The sequence below is a fragment of the Bombus fervidus genome, chromosome 6 (assembly GCF_041682495.2).
Source record: "Bombus fervidus isolate BK054 chromosome 6, iyBomFerv1, whole genome shotgun sequence".
NCBI lineage: Eukaryota > Metazoa > Arthropoda > Insecta > Hymenoptera > Apidae > Bombus > Bombus fervidus.
The window spans coordinates 5363505-5388804 of NC_091522.1; the positions used below are offsets into that span (position 1 = coordinate 5363505).

At 32.2% G+C, this 25300-nt stretch overlaps 1 protein-coding gene across 6 annotated transcripts in view; it reads right to left on the reverse strand.

Moving 5' to 3' along the window:
• LOC139988528 (uncharacterized) overlaps positions 1-25300 on the reverse strand; it is a 315648-nt gene that overhangs the window by 60631 nt on the left and 229717 nt on the right. For all 6 annotated transcript variants that reach the window (XM_072006089.1, XM_072006090.1, XM_072006091.1 and 3 more), the window contains exon 6: positions 24113-24256. In XM_072006089.1, coding sequence (XP_071862190.1) covers positions 24113-24256 — 144 coding nt within the window. The remainder of the gene's footprint in view (positions 1-24112; positions 24257-25300) is intronic.

Below are 25300 nucleotides of genomic sequence, written 5' to 3' on the forward strand. Positions count from 1 at the left end.
ACGTACGCACACGGCCACATACGCTCGATTTGTCGCTAGCACCCTGTACGCTTTGGCCATAGGCGTCGCCAACGCAAAAGAGGATGAGCAAGCTTTAATGAGCCGCCTTGGTAAACGAATCATTGCCAGCCCTTTCATCCGTCCGGCAAAGGGACCTCATAGCAGGAAATTGTGCGAAGCCACGCAGCTGATCCCCCTCGTACGATTTGCTCCCGATTTGCGTATATATATGTAAGCTCTTCGCCGCGATGAGAACATCGAATGAACTATCGTCGTTCGGTGAATAGTGTGCTTCAACTGGCAAGCGTGGTGATACGTGTTTCGTTTAGATACTATCACTGTCGGGAATAAATGTCACGTTCTGTGATTGAAATTTTGGGATGGAGGAATTTTAAGTGATCGTTGGTGTGTATTTTAATGCCATACATAAATGAAGTTCAGTTATAATGGTTTTAGAAGGGAAAATTTTAGAGAGAAGTAAATGGATTTTAATGTTTGGTTATGTATGATTGAATTTTATAGTGCAAGAGATCAATTTTATAGATGGTGCTTTCGTGTTAGATGTAGACGAAATTTAGATACAAGTACATCGATGTTGGTATTTGCTTTTAGGTTTATGTGATTGGAATTTTGAGCGATTACTAGTTTATTTTTTGTGTAAGATATAAACTAAGATTGGTTAATTTAATTTCCAAAAGGAATTATTTATACACAGTATAAAACTAGAAAATATTTACGATATTAGACAACATTAGATTTATTCAAAACATTACTCCAGAAGCAAGAGAAGCAACAATTGTTCAAAAACTCAGACAAAAAGCACTTCAGCACTGTCCACTACACTTCACATTTTCATTCTATCATCTAGCACTTGTTCAAAGGAAAAAGAAAACAAAAAAGAGGAAAAGCGAAGTACATTTCCCGAAAGAAGCAGCCGAACAAGATTATGCTCCTCTTTTCCTAGCAGGAAATAAACTGCAGCGTCCGGAAGTAGAAATTACTTAGCGAGAAACCTCAGCGTCTCACGTTCGCTCGACGTTCGAGATTGCTCAACGATAAAGAATATAAACGCGACGCAGATAATTAGCGAGCCAGCGGGATGGCAATTAAATTGAAGAATACTGTCGCGCCCGGCGTTGAGTGTGCTTTCGAGACGACCAGCTATCAAGCGACTGTGAAAAACGGGCCAGAGCTAGAGGTAAAAACGACGTGGAAGATTTATGTCTGAGAGTGAGCAATCCTCTCGCTACGACACATTGGTCGTTATTGTTTTTCTTCGACCACGAACAGACAATGTATCCAGTGTAATTTTCGCGAAAGCGCGATAGGGAAAAAAGGAAAAAAGGAAAAATCGTTTTGATGAGCGCTACTGCTCCGCAATTTCCGCACATTTGATTAGTCTTGATGGTATGTGAATTAATTGCAAAATTATAGACAAAAGAATCTGTAAGAATTTTATCGTTTGCGATTATTAGATTGTAGACGTCTGTTTATGGAAGATTCAAAATCTGCAAGAATTTGTAAAATATATGTATACATAATATCCATAATAATGGAAAATTTACAGGTGCAAAACATTTGCACAATAGAAAAGAAATATAAAATATTCATTATGATAGTCATTCGTTATAATATTTTGTAGATAAAGTAAGTCTATATATACAATGACAAAAAAGGTATTTGCAAACTATTGTACATTATTGACAAAGAATGCTTCATTAGTAATTCTACTTCCATTAATTCTTAATGATCATAAGATTATCAATTTTGCCGAGAAGCACGATACTCGTATAAGGATAGTGCAAGGAAAAATATATGGTAATCGAAATTTCGATCGAGAGCGCGTAATGACACCGATTATCGTTGTCGAGAATTAATATTTCAGATTACATCTAACACACGAGCCAGCGACTGCGAACTAATTAATGAGCGAAGTTAATTATTAGTAATTTGAAGCTCTGAACCGATCGTAATTATGATTGGATTCCGTGATCTGTATACTGCTTAAAATTCCATTCGCTGTATCGCGGTTTCAATAACTTATCACGGCTATAAAATTCATGTGTTTTGTGGTCATGATATAATAACATACATCAACTTAATATTTGAACAAATAGCCTCTAAATTCTTTTAATTTTCATGTACTTTTTTATAATATCACAGGAAACTTTTTAATCATCTTGACGTATTTTATGGACTTATCGAATCGTATTCGCGGGATTATTTTATTATATAATAACGTTATTCGGTTATTGGTTTTCTTGTGGAACTAATTACTACTTATTTAAAAATGAGGATATTGGATAAACTGTGGTGTTAAAGTAAATCGAATGATACTGAATCCGACCTAATTGAATTTAAAAATTGAAAACAAGTATCGATTTACACAATTTGTTCCATTGAAAACAATTAAATCGTATTGATCGATTCAACTCATAATAATGCAGGATTTGAGACAATTTAAATAGAATCAACTAGAACGTGCTTGATATAAATAAAAAATTATCCCAATATTTCAATAATAAATTACAAGAATTATTTTATCTTATGTATTATATATATATATATATGTTTATCTATATATACATCTTAAATTTAAAAAAGTTCCCTAATAATATTTGCAAAATAATTTTTTTCATTCTATTATCTAAAATCTCTAATTTTTAATTTTTTCTTTTAATGCTCTAATCCATTTAATTTAATTTAATTTATTTAATTTAATTTAATTTCGGATTGAAAAATCTTTCAATATCTAAACCACAGCTTCATAATTTTACCAACTTTATCAATCATAACCGACCACAGGCCATTCATGGCATAGAATTGATTTTTCCGACACATTATAAAAGTGATGGACACTATTTTTGGAGACTCGACATTAGGGTTTTCCACTTTGGCCGAGTTTTATCGGAAGCACCTATTCGATGCATTCTCACAGAACGAAAAATTCGTTCGACTTTCTAGCTTGGCCCCCGGCTACGCTACAGGAAATTCAATTCCCGCGTCAACAGAGGCGAATTTATCGCACGGCCAAAAGGAGGGACAGGTTAGGCCGGTTCCTCTTCTATGAATACAGAACTCTCCTCTGGTCGTCCCCTCGAATTCGCTCTCTCGATAATACTTTTCGCCGCTGCTCTTCGAGTAATGTATTCGCTTCGTATATGGAGTGCCCTTTCCGAACAGCTAGAAGAAAATCCTGGACTCCCTCTTCCGATTTTCCGAAATGGGAAAGCGACTGACTCTTGCTTCCTTCTTTCGTTCCATTTTGTACATATGAATAATCGTGTACTTTAGCAATATTCTCGTAAAATAGATTTTTAAATTCTGATAGAAGTTTACCATTAGATTAAATTATAATGGTTGTAATAGTTTAGAGATTAGTGCTTTATGTAATAAAAATTATCAATTTTATTGGGTAAGCTGTAGAATACAGGACTAAATTAAATGAAATTAAGTAACTGCTAACATTTAACTAAAATTAATTAGTGTAACTCATAATTCAAATTACTATCATAATATAAATAAATAAAATCGAAATAAAATTCATACAATAACTTAGTCTAGTCGAATTATATTTTATACACTGGTATTATGGAACTGGTATTATTAATTATTGTTGAAACGCAATATAATAAATCTTTTCCATTGCTTGTTCAATAGTTCATGTAAATATTTCCCTTAATTCTTTTATGTCATAGATATAGCATATAGCTTCATTAATTCGTAAAACAAAGCGAATCTAAATAAATAAAACAGACCCTTTAAAAGTTCGTGCCGTCGAGTTTCAGAGAGTTTTTAAACTGAGAAAGCATTTGTAAACCTCGAGAGATTATTTTATTTCAAATTACTCTTATCACAATTCCACTTTGACCTTACTTTATGTTCTTTATGAAAAATTTTTTAATTCTTAAGCTTTTTAGTTTCTCTAACCATACCTCCAACGAATACTTCGTTGTTTAGGTACTAGCCAAAAAATATTTCGAATAAAACTCAGAAGAATGAAGAGAACGAAAGAGCGATAACCTACGATATACCTAGCCCTCACCCGTAAAAACAAAAATTTCACTCATGGCAATAGTACTCGACTTTATGTATACATCTCCCCTACGACGAGCAAATATTTACTCGAGACCAATGTTTCAGCATAACCCATTTGTTCTACTGTGGTCAACTGACCAGCGCAGCAGTTGGTAGATAACAAAATATACACCAGTTTATAAGTATTAGGTCACTTATGAAAGATAAAATAAAATAAAATAAAAGGATAAGAATAATCAATGTCTATTGGAAACATTGTTGGGAAATTATTAATTTCGTCAAAATTGATTATTTTGAAAATTATTTTTTCAGTCAATTTACATTAAAAATCTTGTTCTTTTTGATACATATTGTAGTTGTGATAAGATATTGCAGATTTATTTTATAAATTTTCTATCACTAGCGATACTTAACGCTTATGAGCAGAGGCGAATATTGCCATAAAAAAATTTAGAAGTCTAAATAACTAATACAATCTTTATCTTCTTCATCTCTTACAAGATTATATAATAATATGTAATTAACACTTTTGGTATCTTCGATCCATATGTTATGTCGCTTTAATTGACTGATGGAACTGCTCTTTTGTATACTTTTTAAAACGACTTTATTGTCTTATAGAAAAATTAAAAAAAGAATTAAAAAAATAAAAAATTGAAATGCACAATGCACAAACATTAGTAAAACGCATTTCTGATAAAAAGAAAAAGAATACGATTCCACAAATGAAGAAATCATACGTCAGTAATAAGGAATGTGTTAAACGACTGATGTATCATCTCCACGAGTGGGATGTTCGAAGATGGAAAACGTTTACTTTAGGGCTGGAATATTACCCATAAATTTTGATTGGAGCATTTCAACGTAAACGGCGAACCCGCGCAATAATTTCTCGCAGTTTCTCATAAATTTCTACGCTCCATTTCTACATTTCACTCGACGTACTTGAATAAATGACACACAGTTTAAGAATTAATACCTTCCGGAAGTAGGGCTCCATGAGTTTATCCGCCACTTTTCGCGGTATACTTCATCCGCGCTCCATAACGAATAATCCATTACTTGTAACCGACAAAAAACATTTTAATTGTCTATTTATGAGCATATATTTAAGAAATATCGTAAATTTCGATAAAAATAAAGAATTTTGTATAAATTTATGTAAACACACGTTATTTGTTATGTGAAAGTACAATAAGAGGAAATTTAGATTAGTTAAGTGAAAAATTATATGTTCATAGTATGTATATGAAATTCTATTATGTATAAAAATATTATAATGCATTTTTGTATCTTGTACAATTTTCTGTACGTTGTTTACTTCAATTTTGTACCAATTTGACAAAAATAGTTACTCAGTTAAAAAGCTGGTTTAATATCTGAAATTTATAGATGCATAATAAAATGGTCAATTAATTTCAACAACTTAGGCAAGACAATATCCATTTAAACGATAAATAAATTATGACCAAATATGAGTTATGAATTTTAAAATAATACCTAAAATAGTTGCAACAAATATAAAAAATATTGAAGGCACACTTTCTATGAAAAATTAAGAGAGTGCCGAAATAGACAATGAAAAATGTTTTAAGAATCTGTACAGTGCAAAAGTGTAACAATAGTTACGCAAACAAACTAGTTACGCAATATTATGGGAAGAGTTTGTTTCAGAGTTGATGCAGTCGAGTTCAATTGAAGTATGAACATAGAATTCGGCCAGTATAGTTCGAGGATTCGTTTAATGAATTGAGAACACGCGCGAAATATCGTGTAGTAATATAATTTTTCATTTAGTAACAATTCTATAGTGCATATACCATGATGAATTGCATTCAGTGCCCCACGTTCTTCAAAATTAATTAAAAAAGTGTAAATTTTAGAATATTACAAAATTTTTGCTATGCGCAACGAATACTTCATATTCTTCCGATATAAAATTACGCTATCCAGACAAAATGAAAACAATTTCCAATTTTAATATTGTACAATTTTCAATTTGTTACACGTGGGTCTATTAAACGGGTCTATTAAAATTAACAAATTTTGATGAATAACAAATGAAAATAATATGCGAAGATTCCTGTTTTATTTGATTATATCATATTTTCGCTTCTGACTTTCTATTTACTAATTTTATTCATTATTAAAATACTGTTTATGATAAAGTATTGTGTTTCTTGCAACGATGTTGAATGTTGATGTGCCGGGAATATCATGAAGATAAAGATATACCTAGATTAAATGAAAATTCTCAATCTTTCGTGTTTCACGAATGTTCGAAAAATACGCAATCGAACACGACGCGGAGTTGTACATCGTCCTCTGATCTGCCATTCTAAAATATTCAACGTACCTCGACAGGCTGTGCAATAAATTTCCAAGGGGGCGACGAATGCCAGGTATTTGAGAGTCTAAAGGGGCGTCGGTGGAAACGACGAGTAGAAGGTGGATGTCGAATTAATATTGAGGCTGGAAAGTCAAACGGCCTTTCCAATGGAATATCGAGCGACTTGAAGGAAGAGGTGATGCGAAACAATTCCTTTCTGCGCGTATTTGATAACGGTGTGATTGCTTTTCAGTTCAAGCTGCTACTCCCCGCTTGATCTATAGGCTTTCTGTCAGCGATAGGTAGTACCATGGTTCGCGATATTTTCCTACAAATTCATCTTATTTACCTTCTAGAAGAAAATAAAATATGACTTTTATTATAAAATATATTTCTAAAATTTGAGTGCTCTTTGTGTTGAAATAAATATTCAATATGATGAAGACCATATCAGAATTTGATAAGAAATTTTCATTACATTGATAGAACAAGTAGCTCAGAAAAGATTACGAAGGTATTCAATTTTGATAAATCTATGTAGAATTTTATGGGAAATAGTAGATACATCGAACTGAGTAACTTTTTCTAAGTTTGATTTTCAAGACACTCATAGGTAAAAAGATTATTTATGTCTAACAGAAATACAGCTTCATATACATTTCCGAAAAATATTATTGTTCTCGATTTCATAAACTATGAGCTAATAAACCCCATTCTTCACATCAAGGTTTATTTCGCCAGGGAAGATTTAGAAAACCAACAGTAAATAGTAATAGATAATTAGTACGACTCTCATTAGAAACTAATTAATATTATATGCTAGATTGACCGTAGAATAATTGGATTATAATTAACTCACTAAAAGAAAATGGCTGAAATTTCGTATTATCATACATTAAATAACGAGGAATTTATTAATCCAATTTCAATTCTATGCAAACTATACAATAGCGGAACGATCTACAACTGTACACAACCTACGTAAATAGAATCTAAAGTGTTGAAATGTGTTTCGCACATTTCATGTATTACGATTCGCGAAATAATTCTAGAATACACAAAAAGATATTAAAATCGACCGATAAAATTTGAAGGAATAGATTAATGTCCCTGATCCCGAATCGAACAGTAGCACTGATCGTTACCGGTTACACAAGGAAAATATAATACTTGATCGGCAATTCTGAAATAATTCGGAAATGGCGCGAGCAAATCGGAATAGTTTCGTGCATCTCCTTCGTTGATCTCCTTAAAATTCGATCGCGCCCAGTTTACTCGATTCACTCTAAAATTATTCCACATGACCTGGATTATTCGGCTGCAAACCGAACGTTCCGCTGTTAGTCGCGTGATTGCTGAAATCCGGTTCCGCTCTGTTCAGAAAGCGGAGAGTTTGTCATGCAGAGTGCCAAAAATTTTGCTCGTTGTACAATGATGATATCGGATAAGCCGATTTTCAAAATTCGCTAGTTTGTTTATCGTACTCCCCGAAATCTCAAACGTATCTGTGCGATAAAATATTACGAAGAAGAAATGTTAAACGACCATCAGTAGTATTATTAGTATGTTAAAATATTCGATCATTTTGTATGGAACATATTTTGGGGTTACACGTTGATGCGATTTAATTTATGGATTTTGTTCATTGTTAATTTTATTAACGAATGTTTTTGCATTTATTCCACATGGAAAAATTTTGCAATTTGTAAGTTCGAGCTGTATTTACAATTTCGTTACATTGCAATTGTTTGTGAGTTTCGTTTGGAAATATGGATTTTTTTAGTCTGAATTATATACAATCTTTTATTTCAAAATTCCAAAGTAAATTTGTGGCGGCACTCGACCACAGAACTTTCCAACGGCTTCGCGATACAAAGCGCTATACCTTCAAAGCGTAAGGCCGACATGCCTAATGTACCATCGATATCCCTACGGTTCTTTCGCCGAATATTCGAAAGAATGCATACGCGGCAACTGTCGCGGACATCTAATAAACGCGTGCGTAGTGGGGATATCGAGGGGCACAAAGAAAAGAATACGTTTGGTTTCGAACCAAAGATTCATTCTGCCCCGAGCTGCGAAGTGCATAAGGTTTAGCGTCATAATGAAGGAAACACAAGCCGAGATACGTGTTTATTAACTCTTGATTGTTAATCGTTAATTGTTGTTAATAGTTAATCGTTAATTGTTAATCGTTAATTGTTGATCGTAAATTGTTGACTGTTGATTGTTAATAGTTTAATAAACCTTTTTTGTTGAACATAAAGAGTATTTCTTGTGAGCACGTTCACCAATGACTTCACCTCAAATTTGTAGGCGTTTAATTAACACAGATTTTATATTACTATTTAGCTCCCATTGAGTTACTTGCTCTACGCTTATCGTTGTACTGATTTAATTGTCTTGCTCAATTTGCTTTTTCCAAATGTTTATAATGTAGGCGATAAAACGCTGAAATCTCTCTCGAGAACTCGTGTCAGTCATCGGTGTTCATGCCAGATTAAATAGTTAAGTAAATGAATATGACTCGTTTCTTTTTTAAAACCATTAAGCCCTCTCTCTACAATAATTTTATAGAGAAAGCGTTTCAAATGGCTTTTCATTCAATAAACTTTCTGAAATATGTATTAGGTATTTTTGAGATAATAAAAATAATAAAGTTCCATTTCATACTACATACATGGCTATAATAGACGGAACAGACAAAAACTGCAAACTAAAAACTACCGTTTTTCTTTCTGCAATCTAAATCTGAAGACGTAAAAGATCTACAAATTGTAGATAATGTGCAAATATATATAAAATATCCAAAATAAGATATTGATTACAATATAATTTAGTGGATGAAACAAATCACTATTTAAAATTCATTTCATTATTTGTGTATATAAATACACAAAAACATAAATCAGCAAAGAAATCCATAGCCTATTAATAATTTATGATTCTTGAATGCAATTTATGCACATTGTATTCACGAAAGTATAATAGATCAAAGGCGTTGGAACAAGGAGCACACCGCACAATTTAGAATCAGACTTAGATTTCAGGTAAGCAAACGAACTATTCGGGTAGCCACCAAGGAAATACCAGTTTCTCTTGTTAGAACATTCTGTATATTTCAGTGTATACTTCCTATTTCGAGGAGAGTTGTTTAAAAGCGCTTTAGGCTATGCAGCATTATTCTTACTTTTATCATTGTTATACAAAAAACATATTGCTGTTAATATGACTAAGTCATTATAGATTGCTTCACACAATTGTTGATAAATTTTTTTGAATTATTGAGAAATTTTTGTGCTTGACGTTGTATACGTTCGTCTGATATTCTGATATACAATGGCGAATTTGAACAAAATGCGATGTCTGCTTTCAAAGAGCAAAAATTTACTTATAAATCATTTTACGATGACACATTATACAATATTATGTAAATAATTAGAAGTTATTGGAATGAGATCAATTATTTATTTTTGAAGTAGCTCTTATACAGTAACCAAGAGGTTAGTTTACAATTTTTGTCATTGGTAATATTTATAAAATATTATGTAAACAAGTGCAAATTATTAAAATGTGTGTAAGACACTTATGTAATTAGTATATATTTTTTTAGCTGCTAATAAAAACATTTCTAAGAAATTTCATCTTATTTAATTGGAAAATGGATAGATATACTCCTTGTTGACGCAGTATCGAACTCGAATACTAAATATACACATGATGTAATAATACACAACAATATACAAAGCACGCTGCACAAAGCTTAAATGGACTAACAAAGGAACTCAAGCCAAATAGCCATTTAAGTCTGTTTGCTGGTGCTGACAAACGGCTTTGATCGACAAATGAAGACATACTCGCAAGTATGTACACTTCTCACAGGTATGTAATATTCTTCGCGTAAATAGCGAATTCCTGCGTGTAAATATGACTCTTATGACTCTTAGCATGACTCCCAATAATGCAGATCCCATCGTGAGACGTTGTTAAATTAATTCCTTCATCCCTTATCATCGTTGCGTCAATTAAGAGATGACGCTTTGTACAATTTCACGAATGCATGAAGAGAAGATTACCAACGTAAATTTTCTGTAAAATTTCAAAGATTAGTTAAAACTGTTATAATGTCAGCAATTATAGGTCAACGTTGCAATAAATTGAGCACGAAGGTTTTTATTCGCAGCGAATGAAATTGGAATACTCTCTGTACTACAATCAACAAGCAAACACTTTTGATCCTTGTAAACTGGTCCATGCCATGGGACAATACCTGTAATTAGCGCATGCAATACCACAATGGCCAATGATTAGTCATCGTATTGCTCTGTTATGGTAACCTGATCTTTTTACGCACATATGAAAACTAAGGTAGTTGTCTCACTCATAAAACATAACCTCCATGTAGTAATAGTTCTTTAAAAAATATACAATATGCAATTGATTTTGAAGTAATAACGAATTTATGTGGAGTGAATTAAAAGTGTTAGAATATTTCACGAGCCACGTACACGTATAAATCAACATTTCTGGAATATAAATTTTTAAAAGATACCATGTAAACAAGTACTAGAAAATTTAACTTTAATCAACTATTTAAAATTTAAGAATATTTGCTTAATTACTTCCTTCAATTTTCCCTGAAAGGAGGTACAGACTTCAACCATCGTAATAACGTCTTACAAAGAATATTACACCGGTTAATTGGCAATTTTCCGAATAGGACGTTGACTTTCTCGCGAAGAATAATCGTAAGTAGCTGGTGGACGAAATAATTCATTCGACCTAATTCTGTCCGTCGCGTAAGTTTACTTTGTCATCTCCGACGAATGTAAGGATAAACCGTGTCGCCAAGATAATCTCATTCAAAGAAAAAATCAAACTTTCAAAAACCCACAGGCAAGGATTGAAAATCAGGGCGTACGGTCAATCCCCAAAGGAGATTAGTTCATCAATGTTTCATGAGGCGGCCATGTGCCGCGTAATTCACTCTTTAAAATGGAAATCGGAAAAATCAAGTTCGGTGGTTCACCTGTCTCGGCCAATTGAATTTGACGCTTCCACGTTTTGTATACCACCAAACATTGTTTATGGAAAATTATTTTCATTGCTACACACCGTGACACTTTCGACTAGATTCAATCGAACGATAAAGTTTTCTGATTCTATGAAAAGACATTTCGTGATAAGTTTTATTCATAGAGCAGCTGAGCGATATCGAAAAATCCACTAGATGTAAATAATATATTCTAAATTGTTCTGAAGTAATAATATATTTTGAAGATTTTTATATATTTAGATATTACATTTTTATCAAATTTTGAAAATAAGTTGAACTTGTTTGACGATATCCTATTGATATCTAGCTTTATTAAACTTTAGACGACATAAATATTGCGCAATGACTGCATATGTAGATAGTTATCTATTTGAGAAAATCCTATTTACGTAGCTTCTTTCATTGAACGAACGATTCAAACGCGAATCCGCACAGTTGTCGTAAGAAAAAAAAGAAGACACATGAAATAAGCTCAATAGGTAATACCAATATGAATACGGGACAAATTTATCTGTGCGAGGAAAAAAAACGAAACCGAGGAGAAATGAAAGCGATATTCTAAGCGTTTATTCCGTGCCAAGAAGCAATTTCAGAATCAGGACATGAGATCCTTTGAGAATCTTTCAAACAGCTTTCTTGGCCAAAGAATACATCATTCCAGATATTTACTTTAAAGATTCTGTCAAACATTTCGAGGGAAATCGCTCTTCCTCTTTCTGATGCGGGTTAAACATGTTTTTACTCAAAAAAAAAAAAAAAAAAAAAATAAACAATAAAAAGCAATTAAAGGATAAAAATAGCGCACGTAGAAAACAAACACTGAATTTCGAATCGATTAAAAGAGTTTCACTTGGTGAACTATTTTTAATTTCGAAACTTTAAGAAATGTTAAATTCATGGTTGGATTCCTACTTTCTAATTATACGCATGACAACTGAATCAGGTTTTCGTTTTATAATTAGTATTGGAGTGTTGCTTGACGTATGACTTTTTACTTTATTAGTGATTGATAGATTTTCTCGTGTCAAAATTTGATTGGAAGGGTCGCTGACCCGTATTGGCAGTAGTCGAACCCAATGAACGCTGCTACTACGATTAACTGTACGGTGTTTGCAATCCTTAAAATTTCACCATATGATTATCGTAATATATGTGAAAGATACAATTTCTATTACAATCTCCATTACAATCTATGTTGCAGTGCTAATATTTTAATAAAATTTATGCAAATATTGGATTTATTTAATATTTAATTTATTATTAAGCAAAATATAGATATTCCTTTGCGATAAACTGAGATACATATATAGATATAGATATAATGATTAAATAAATAGGTTTGTAGAGTAAATAAATAATTAGAATCGTAATTATTTAAAATTCGGGGCATTCTGATTGTTAAACGTTTATGACTGAAGTCAAAAGATGAATAGAGATGAAGATATGTTAATGAACCAATTAAATAAACAACGATGGCTGTATACATTTATAAGAATATGGATTAATGATATTATATGTAACTGTAAAATGAAAGTAAATAGCATATCAACCACAAGTTTAATGTTCTCTTTTTCATTTGATATAGGATATTCGTAGTAGAAATTTCTGGGAAATAGTATGATATTTATTTTACCTCAGACCAACGATGAACATAACTTATGCTACAACTTGATATAAGAGTATCGTGGCACAGGCATCAGCAAACGTCTGGAGTTTCATCTTCGTGTTTAGTTTCTTCTTCGACATCTGATCGTCCTTTACTTTAGTGCAAGCAGATATAACGGGTTAATGTCTTAAAATATTAATCAACTATTAATTTATCGTGTCTTGTAAATAAAGAGTTCAAGAGTTACGTCACAGAAAATAAGAAATAGATAGATTCTACTGATTTCAAATTTTCAATACAAAATATTCTAAGAAGTTCCAATCGTGCTTTTCAGTAATTTTAAGAAGGGTAATCGTCTACTTTAAAACTGAGATGATAGAACACAAACATTTGAAATTTATATAACACTATAAATCAATCAAATACCTATAAAATTAGAAATTTATAAAATTTCCATAAAAAATTACGAATTGGACATTTGATTATTTTGTAGAATAATATTAAAGTTTAAATAGATTGATTGATATATGATTAAAAATGTAATATATACGTTTTTTATACTATCCTCAAGATATCATGTACATGCTTCTAACATATTTTTTAAATCTCAATTCTGTTGAATAATAATCAAATTTTTTTACTATACCACTATCGACAGTAACACAGTCAATGTAAAGGGCGACGCAAAGCGCCAATGCGAACTAAAAGACTTCAAGTAAAATAGAGGACAGGAGAAACGAAATGGAACGCCATCCGGAGAAGTATTCCAACTTTCCAAATAAAAGACGAGATTGAGTATCACAACTGACCGTAATTCCTCCGTGTTTACTAGCCGTGATAACAGAACAGAACATTTGTCCTACGAAACACAGTATTTATTATAGCAACCATGAAAGGCCTGTTTCTACATTGTGTCCATTCCGTGTTATTTACACTTGTTTTCCTCTTCGTTCGACGAATTTTCGTCGAGTCGTTCGGACAATCACTTGATCGTCTAACGGATTCTGGGAAACATTTAGTGAATCATTCGTAAATTATGTTTATGCTTTCGCGCGAGGAGGTTGATTGAAAATGAGTAATAATTTGAAGTTTTGCAAAATGAAGAATATGAAGTAAAGAAACGGAAAAAATGAAGAGTAGAAGTTTTAGAAAATATACATGTATAATTGTTACATTACAGGAGTTTAGTCATTGTAATAAAATTGGCCATTTCTTCAACTTCAATAATTAAAATAATTAAATATCAGTTAACTTTTAAAAATTAAATGGAATTGCTTGTTAAAATGTATTTAGATCTATTTGAAGCAGTGCAGAGATATGAAGAGATGAATATTTATTAAAACTTTTTAATAGTTTACGTAGAAGCTTCTGGTCCATAGTTTTAAAACAACATCGATCCAATAATCCATAAAAAACTGAAGACAGTTCCTTGACAGGTCTTACTTCAACCATTTATCTTCCCTCTGTCACTTAGGTCGCTTTTTATTTTTCCTTCTTCCGCTTATTCTTCCATTTTCGCCAGCATTCGCGCTTCTTCGGGACACGTCATCGAGAAAATTTAACGACGACAAATGAAGTGGAAAAGGATGCGCCATATTCTTGATTCCCGAATAAACTTTCCTTCATACTTCGTCTAACGTGTCACATAAATTTCCTGCCATCCCGTGAACTGTCCACGATACATTCACAACAAAACATTTTACACAGAGTTTAATATCTCATTCGTGTGTGAAATATCAAAATTTAATTCAAAGAATCATCAATTATAAAATATTTAATTACATAAGAAAATTTATTGAATATTTAATTCAGAAGATATTGCCCAAGGGATAAAACAATCAAATTTATTTACTTGTATTTTTCGCATTTCATAAATGTTAAACATACAAAAAAAAAAAAAAAGAAAGAATACTTAGCAAAAAAGTTTATAAATTTATAAATACCTTTAACAAATTTCAAATTATTTATCACTTCACAAATAAGAAATGAAAGTTTTAGTGTAAATTAAAGATTATCAATTTTTAAATAACCATCGCAAAGAATTGATTACTGTCTTAGTTGGTTGTATCTGTACTAGATACCAATGACCACTTGTTTAATAAGACCGAGCATGGTGTCAAATCATCGCGTGTTTCGCCGCAAAGTACTTTGATGTACGCGGATAATTCATGCGGATCCAATTAGACTTTGAGATCGCTTCGTAATTATTCCGGGTCAATGGTCTAACGTTGGCAGCGGCTCGAAGAAGAGAACATCGTGGCAATGCTTTTCAACGGTGGATCGTTGTTGGAATAGGAATCACGTTTGATTTCATGCACGTGTCGTAATCAACATGTCGAACATTGAGCGAACTTTAATGAATTTTTATATTTAAATGAAAAATACACGAAATTTTACATGGTTTTGTATATTGTTGTGGTGTTGCAAGCAATTGTAATAGACAGAATTGTGTTTCAAATAGTTTTAAAACTTATACATATATACCGATTTATATTTTTAAACCAAACTGATTTATATTTTAAAACTAAAATAGTCTTCAATAAAATTCACAAATATGGGATTAAACTTGACAACTTAATATTTACTCATCATATCCGCATTTAATAATATTTATGAATGCACAATCAAGCTCAAAAGAAAATAAAAATAAAACTCAAAAATTCACTTAACCTCTCCCAATATCTTCTCACATAATAAATCTTTCACAAAATAAAACGTAACCCTATCTCGACCCGCGAATCGTAAAATGCTCCCATCTTTCACGCGAGCCTCGTGGAATGATTAGCTCCAACACGGCTATCGTTGGAAGAACGCAAGAAAACTTGCAATAGGTATACTTCGGTAAAACCTGCCACGATAAAAACTGTCAGAGGACGAAAACGAAATTCGATCTCGCGGGGAAGAATACTCGCGGTCTCCGTGGCGTGCATGTTGATTATTCCCTGGAGTTTTTCATCTGCTGAACGTATGCACATATTTTGCTTACTAGTGTAAAAAGCTCCCCTGCCGCGCCTTATACAAGCGTGCATGACTTACTGTTAAATTAGAATACCAACACAGCGTGTTCTCCTTCCTTCTTTTTTCATGTTTTGCCTTTTTCTCTACTCTTCTTCTTTCTCAATAAAAAGAAGTACCAGATTATTTTTGAATAAAAGTACTATATAATATACATCTAGTATGTGTATTCATTGAAAGAGAAATAACAATTGAGGGGTTTACAGGTTAAAATGGATAAGTTCATATATATAATTCTATCCATTTTCCTACTTTTTTTTATGGAATTAATCAATCTAGTAAATGGGCGACTCAGTTGTTAAATATAAGACGAGTGAATCTTAATTAGCGAATCTACGTGCACACGTTGAATACGTACTTTGCAGTTAACCGAAAAAAAGAATAATTAACGGAAACGCAAGATGAATAACCTCACCCATATCGATCAGAATTGTGGATCACTACGTTGTTGAAGAGAGAGAGAACATTTTGCAAGAGTATAAGGTGTATATTGAATAACGAGTTAGAACTAGATTTCGTGGCTAGAATATCCGTCGGTACATACGAATGGATCGATAAATGCAATGCGCGAAACACCTGTTTGCTAATGCATCGGTAATTGGTACGGTCCTACACAGGCACGTGTGCGCGATTCGCGAAACGAGCCTCGATAAATCGGACCTTAATGAAAAAACCCGACGACAGATGGAAATTCTGTCCGAAAATATCCCTACGATGAATTGTACGATTGTTCGAGGATAAATGTGACTACAGAGTAGGCCGATTATTTTTCGAATGGACGATTTGGAAATGGTAGCGTGCTGTGATGTTGTTTTATTCTATGATTAGAATGCTCTAATCAATAGAAGAAGACTTGAAGATCTATATAATTTTATTCATCTAAGTAAAAGAAATAAATGATGACTTTTGTAGTTTGTTATTTTAATATGAAATCTGGAAATATTTCAATTCTATTTTTATACATTATACATCGATGACTCTTTTGTGTAACTCTTAATTTTGACGAAAGTAATTATCGTTGATATTATAATCGTGAAACTAAAGTCTCTGCTTGTACTTCACATATGAAGTATCTGATAATTCAATGAACTAAGAGGAGATGCAATTTTTGAAGGAGCGTTTTGATAAAAACTAGTTAGGAAATCTTTTATTCACGAACAAAATCTGATTTTGAAATGTTCTATATTTCTTTTCTAAACATCAGAAAATACTCTAATTTGCTACCAATATTAAATCCATATTAGAATGTTATTTTGTAACGTTAATCGTTGTAACTTTATCTACTTCTGAATATATAAAACAACTTTATATATTATAAAACACTAAATCGATGTTAAAAAGTAAGTTCAGAAAGTACTTCATATCGAAACAAATAATAATTTTAATATTTTGTAATCCAAACGTATAAAATTGCTTTTTGTATTTAGTCGTAATGAAATCACAATAAAATTACGTATTATCTGAAATCAGATTATAACCCGGACTGTATTTCGAAATCTCGAAAAAGTAGAAACAGTATCAAGAAGGAGAATAGACTAAAAGTTTTGAGATTATTTCATTTAAATTTCTTTCAACATTTTGTTTTCATTCAACGAATTCCGCTAATTAACTCGGCACATCGTGTCCTATATTTACATTTATATTAAACGTATTGTATTTTAAGGTATAGCAATGTAATGAGGATTGTTTGCGTAATAGGAAACCTGTATTTGCATCGAGTTGCGTCGAGCAACCACGATTCGAGTTGCCTACGATCATCCTCCCCTTTATCCACCTTTATTGCTCTTCATTCCTGATTCCAAAATACAATTCTACACTTCCTTTTCAATTTTATTATTATGTTATTAGACTGCAGATGATTATGCGCTTATAGGAAATGTAAAGATACAAAAATATTCAGAATGCAGCTAAAATACGTAAATACATAAAATGTTTAAAATAAAGTACTCCTTATAGCATCTAATCTAATTGCCTTCTGGAAATTATTAAAAAATAATTAGTGAAATATATAAGAAAGGAATATTTAAATTTTCATTAAAAGGAAGAAAAGATATTTCAGTGAAAAAGACATTAGTCTAATAATTAATTTTGGATAAATATAACTATTGTTATTTTCTCATTTTCAAAACAAGAGTTTAAAAGGTCCAAAATTCTTTCCCATCAAAAACATTATTTGAAAATTTCAAGTGATAACGTATGTACGTTCATAAAAATATTAACTTGCATAAACAATCGCAGTTTATATATTACTTAACTTTTCCATTCCACTCTCCACGATCTCTTTAATATTGTACCTCTTTTTTAATTCTATCTCTGAACTCTTTTGATACTTTAAATTGAAATAAAATTGCAATTCTCGATATGGTGCACGTTGAGGTTGTGTTGAATTTTTACAATGGTGTTCTCAATTACGGTAGACCGTTTTATCTAGTATCGAAGCGTGAGCTATGTTTCAGAAAAAATATCCCGGAAAAGATCGGCGTGTCGTCAAAAAATGAAAGCGGTATGATCGGCGTATAAAATTCGACGGGGAAATAGAATGCGCAACTAAATAAAAAGAGCGTCCAGCCGCGAGTACGTGAAACACTCCACCGATTACTCGAATTGATTGCCGCTGTGAACAGTCGATTTTTCATCTCGCGCGTGAAATAGAAAATCGTTGGGGAAGCTGCTAGAAACAAAACTTTTAAACACTGTCTTATGGTTCTGTTATTTATCTTTGCAGTGCCTTAAGCGGTGCCTTTGCGGTGTTACAATGAGAGAAAAGGAACATTAGAAATGTAGTTACATTCGAAACTTCGTTTTACTTTCGGCCAACGTTTCAACGTTATTTCCAGCTGGAATATATTTTTATCATATTTATACATTTTCATTATATATTTATCTATTATTATATATTTTTATTTTAGTATATCTATATATTTATTTAAGTAGTTGTTGAACAATAATTCGTAGCGATTGGTTCTTTATTAATACACTTTTTTATCTGTTTACGTGCTTTATATAAAATATTTTTTTATTTAGAAGTTCACAAAATTCTAAATCGATTTTTGACGATCAAAAAGTAATAAGAATAATAAAAATCATTATACGTGTATTGTTAGAAATAATTCTGTATTCGTGTGATTCAAAAAATGAAAAAGTATTAATTGAAATATTTATTACCGAAGAAGCTTGTTTTTCTTACTTCCTATTTCTATCTCTATTTCTGTTTTTAGTGAATCTATCGTTGCACGCAACTTACATAGCTAATTTGTATATTCGTGTGTAATTGATCAAGGCTGACAGCAAGAAAGCTACAAGCACAGCTTAATGTATCGATCTCCTACAGATACATCAAGTTATTACTTTAACGTATAAAATACGATTAATATTGCATTAACCTGCAGAACACCTTTATTTTTCACTCACAGATAACACGCTCATGATTAATATGCAATTAGACTGCTGCAAACATTTGCATTCGTACATTCGTTATCTGTCGTAGGTTTCTTTATTTTTTCAGTGAGTATGTGTAACGTGTCGAGGGTAGTACGAACCTCTACGGCTGTTCATGCATGGCACTTTTGCAATTCCTACATTAATTTAATGGAATGAATAAAATGTACTAATTAATACACGTCATCTGGATGCATTATGAAACTGAATCAGTCGTGTTAAATTAAGATAACATTTTTATGAAAATGTTTCTATTTTTAGTACTGAATTGCACGTTTTACATAAGTTTGTTGTAAATCTTGATTATGATGAAAAATTTAGTCCGACACTTGTAGATTTGACAATTGTAGATTTTTTTTACTGTTGATTCTTCTTACTTATTAATGGACCTGTCACATTTTTCCTATGTAATCATTAAATAATTAAGGTAAGGAGAATGCGTTTAAGGCACTGTCTCTCTCCATAATTCATCAATAGACTTTTAAACAAAAAAAATCACCACTTTTCGTACAATAATCACAGTAATCCATCAATTAACAAACTCAACACTGTTACTTGCTGAGAAATGTTCTACTGTGTCTGGCCCGAAGCGTGCGTGGAAACGAAGAAAAACAAAACTTGGTTAAACCAAATGACAAACATCATAACGATGCTCATTTTTCCGTGTTAACCGGTGATCCCAGGCCCAGCCGGTGCTATAAACTCACCGACGATGTGAGCAGTCGGTCGTTACCGCAGCGACAATGTTACGCGACGAGTGCCATTAAAACCGTCCGCGGTTGAATCCGTAGTTAGTTCTCAACCCAGTTAGAAAGAAAGAGGGATGAAGAAAGTAGAGTAAAAGCAGAGATGCCAGTCCCCGTTTCTTCCCTGTATCGCGTGCACAATGAAAATAACTTGGCATTACAAGCGACGGCTCGTTATACGCGACGCGGTACGCTCGATGCCCGAGCGGATTTCTTCGGGTCGAACGGACGACGTGGCTCGTTAAAGGCCGTGCCGGTATCATTATTCTGGAATTTTCCACAGAAACGCACCGGCTGAGATAGCTGACTACTCTATGTATCGTCAAGGGTGTCGTTAGTGGCCAGTGGTTAGATAGCGACCTGTTTTCGAAAAGGTTCGAAACTCCATGCTTCATGACGCGCCATCGAGATTAGAAAATTGGCCTTCCAATTTTCTTTTGTAAAATTTCTCCTCTACTATGTAAAAAGAATCGCAGTGGTTGTTTCTTGCAAGAAGCGGAGAAAGGAGCTTTTATAGAGCACATGCCTTTGACGATTATCGAAGAATTCTCTTTAGGATGATTATAACACTCTTCTAAAGGAGTTTAATGGGGTTTGGAAATTGGAATAGTGAAAATTACATTTCTTAGAATTTTTCAGGATATTATGTGATGATTTTTTGTGTATCTTGTAATTTGACTGATTACTGTTTTCGTTTATGAGTTTAGGATTTTTAAGTTACAAGATAGAACGCTGGAAATTGCGTTTCTCGTGATTTTTTGGGAAATTTGTTAAGGATATTCTATGGTGAGTTTTTGGATGCTTTTTGATTTGTCTGATTGATGTTTTCATTTATTATAAATATATCAATTTCTATTTTTGTTTATCGTGAATGAGGCACACATCGTGCGACATACTAGCTCTACTTATTTGCTTTATACAAGAAATAATGCGCTTTTAATTTCTTTGAGGAAATTACATCTTACGGTAGTGGTTTTCGTTATTCAAAGAGCTTGCGAGATATTTTCCTCTGACGAGTGTTGCTGTTTCACAACCTACTTTAGACACATCAACCTGCTATCACGTTATTATTTACTTACTTTTTCTAACTTCTTAATTTTCAGATTCATACTTTGACTAGTCAGTTTCCTTTTATGTATTGATTGGTTATTATATATTATCTTCGCACATTTGTATACTATTGTATTGTATACTATATTGTAATGCTCTCTGTCGCTCACCAACACTCAATGTTACATTGTTTTGTTTGCACATGTAACACTTTTTACCAATACGTGTCCTTAACTTTACGATTGTGTCGAGTCTGTCAAAAACAATCAATCAGATCCGCATTCCTCCTATGAAGATTTCTTTCCATTTCTGTACTATTCATTCGAGTAATAAATCTTTGAAATCATACTTGTGTCAAAAATGTCTACATGTCTAAGTAAAAATGATCTTTAGACAATTTTGAGAATGTTAAAGTGTTTAAATTATATTGTGAAATAACGAAAGCATCTGTAAAAATATGATAGCATCACTTCGGTGCAAAGTTTAAAATATATATATATGTATGTTTATATTGCAGCAAAAAAGTAGAAATAAAATAATTACTATAAGCAAATTTATGCACAAATTTTCTCATCCGATTTATTCAAGATTATTTTCATCAATTAATTTGTATACTTACTGGAGAGTCATACTGTACAATTCAAAAATGAAAGCTAACTAAATATGTATTTGTTTCTAACATTAAATATTGTAACGAATTTTTTGTTTTGAATATCTTATATACCTTTGTATATCATATGCGCATTATGTTTACTTTTACACTTCAAATTTCCTATAAATACACAAATATTCGTAATTTAATGATCTCGGAGCGAATGAAAAAGGCATTAAGGAAATAAAGCATTTCTATATAACGTACTCGAAAATTGGTGAATTTCAAGTATTATAGGTTAGCATTGGCGGTACCTCCGAATGGAATACGACCGATCATTATTCACTTGCCAACGGCCCAAACAATGGCTATTAAGCAAGTCCTTTCGTTCAGACTGACTGGCCATTAAGTACAGAAACGAGCCATCCAGAGTGAAAAGCCATCAGAAGAACTTCCCGCGAGTAGGCAGCTCCGCGTCAATCGTCCTCAAGCTTTTTGGGTCAATTGACGCTGCTGACATGGACTTCCGACTTATTCGTGAATGTTCTGTTGTTTGCTCATCAGGCTTTGCCATATTTAATCTTTCATGTCCTGTTGCGACTATCTTTCACAAAATTTTTTACCTTGTACCCTTTTTTTCTTGAAAGAAAAATTGTTCAAACTTCGTAAAAATGTTGTGATACATAGAACATTGTTTGAATTGGAGTTTCATCTATATATGTAATTTTTAGTATCATACTGTGTCAATATTTAAATTTATAGATTTATTACTAGTAAATGAATGTATGTATTAATAGTAAATGTTAGTTCTATATAAGATGAAACGACATAAATAATGTTTACTTTAAAGTTTCCACTAATTATATGTATATATTGTTTTTCACAAAAATTTAGCTTCGCGTATGTGTTTTATCCTGTCTAAAAGTATTCTGAAATATCAATACGGTATTTTAACTTCTGTTATTATTATCCAATTTTAACAGAAGTAATCATTTCAAATAAAAAAGAATTACACGATCACTAAACTGGATCGAAAAATGCTTGCTAAAAGGTGACAAAAGTTCATAAAATAGCAAGTAAACGAATAAATTTTTTCGTGTCAAATAATGCGAGTTAATGCGTTTCAGATGTGAAATTGTTTGTAAAAATCGGTGGATGGTGGACCCGAGACAGTGTTTGTTCGCGGTTCAAATTAAATTGGTTGTTTCCGTCATTCGGTTGTTTTCATTCGTGCATTAAAAATACACGGTGATTTATTACGTAACGGCGAATAGTTTTCCAGGGCGAACCGATTTCATAAAAGATCACAGAGAACATGACGTTCCGCGCAAAACAAATGTTCCGCTCCATTTGTCGCACGTGAAAAATATCGAAATTCGTCCCAAATATTCCCAATGAGCGTGTTATAACGTTCGACTATCGATTTCGTACTCTGCAAATAACCTATCAAATATATATATATATATATATATATATATATATATATATATATACAGGAAATTGAGCTCAAAAATTTGTCTGGAATTTATGTAGATTAAATAATCGCTAATATACTGTTATGTTAATGTGTTTACAGTTCATTAGTAAACTTATTAATACAATACAGTGGTGGTTGTAGTATGTAGAAATTGATTTTAATTTGTCTTATATTATAAAATAAGTTATTCTAAAGTTAATGAACGAGAAAGGAATAATATTTATAATAATTAATTTATATTGCTCGATATTGGAAAGGGCTAATAATAATTGTTTTCGTAATTGTTTCGTAATTTCACAAATTTTATTTAATTAAATGATTAAATGATAAAGAACGTTCGATGTTGCTTTGCGTTGTAATAACGATAAATATTTGAAAGATGGAAATTGAGAATTAAATGCTTTAATTGATCGAAGGATCACTTTATAATTAAAAGGATTCAAAAGCTGAAGGACGAATTATTTAGTACAAATTATTTTAGTATATATAATAATACGTATTTATCAAGTGCAAATGATAATTAATTCACAAATTCTAAATTCATTTTCTCTTTTCTAATAGAATAATGATCTCTAAAATATAACTTTCCTAAAAGTACCTCTATTATATCACAAAAAATCACATTTTAAAACCTTGAAGTGATATTACAATAATCACAAATATTCTGACATGAATTTAAAGTTACATAAACTTTTTTACTAAAAAGAACGTTCGTTAACATTATCTTAATAATTAACATATTCATAGGAGAACAATCAGACTTACCACACGTGTAGACAACTTTCAAATACGTTCTGCTTTCTGGACTGCAAGGCTCACCGAACGTCGAACTGTTTGCCACCACCGAGCAGCGACGTTTCCCATGGCACAAATTCATCACGGTTTCCGTCGCGTACGATGCCATACAAGCTGTAACCAGACAGAATTGATCTATTCAGTACGTTCGCTCCTAGCTTCATAGACGAGAAAAAAGAGCTAGTTTCCCAGCTTACCAGAAATTGCGCGGATCGTTCGTCGAATGAAAACTGAATACCGGATTAAAGGTCGACTGTGACTACTTCAGAGCGCTTAATGGAAATGTCAACTTCATCAATCTACGGTTAATAATCCGACGCTTGACATGAATCCCTCATAACGCTCATATAAATATAAAGCACCATTTTACTCTTTTTTGTTCACTTTAAACCGGATTTCTCAATTGTTTTAGTTTTCTTTTTTTTTCAAATTATTTCAGTTCTTTTACAAATTCTTTTTGTTCTGAGAGCATGCATCATACGTGTCGTTTGTTATTTTAGTAAACGAAAAGAAATCCTAAACCAAATCAGAAAAACAAACATTCATGTATCGATCATAAAATATCATCAAAAGGTTCCTAAAATTTTTCCAATCATTTTTGGAGAAATTAAGTTCCAACTTAGCTAACTTTCCCCTCTGAAATCTCGAAGTGTGTCAGAGTCAAAAGTCACTTCTGCATGTCACCGTCACGGTGGGTACACGTTTGTGAGAACGACATGATAGAGCAGGACGATGTATCACATGGCCAAGAAACACGCAGATTGAAACGATATCGCGAGTGACAGTATCGTAGATGACCATTCGGGAAACGACCATTACATGTAGTTCATTGTTACGTTTGGGCGAAGCTGAAGAACAAGAGAGGAAACCTTTGAATTGGTTACGATATCCTGCCAACCGTAGGAGAAGTTCAATTGATTCGAGAATTTATTTGATAAGGAACGTGCATAGGGAGGTTCGTTTTGAATTTGGTCTAATCCTAGAAGCTTTAATAAAAGTCCTTGTCAGAGAAATATCATGGAATGGAAATGAAATTTCTAGTTGCTGGAATTTTAGTTATAAAGTTTCTCGTTTCGTTAAAGTATTAATTAATGTGTTATGATTGTAATTTCTGATGATAAAAATGATAATTTCATCTATTTATTCTTGACGTTTAAT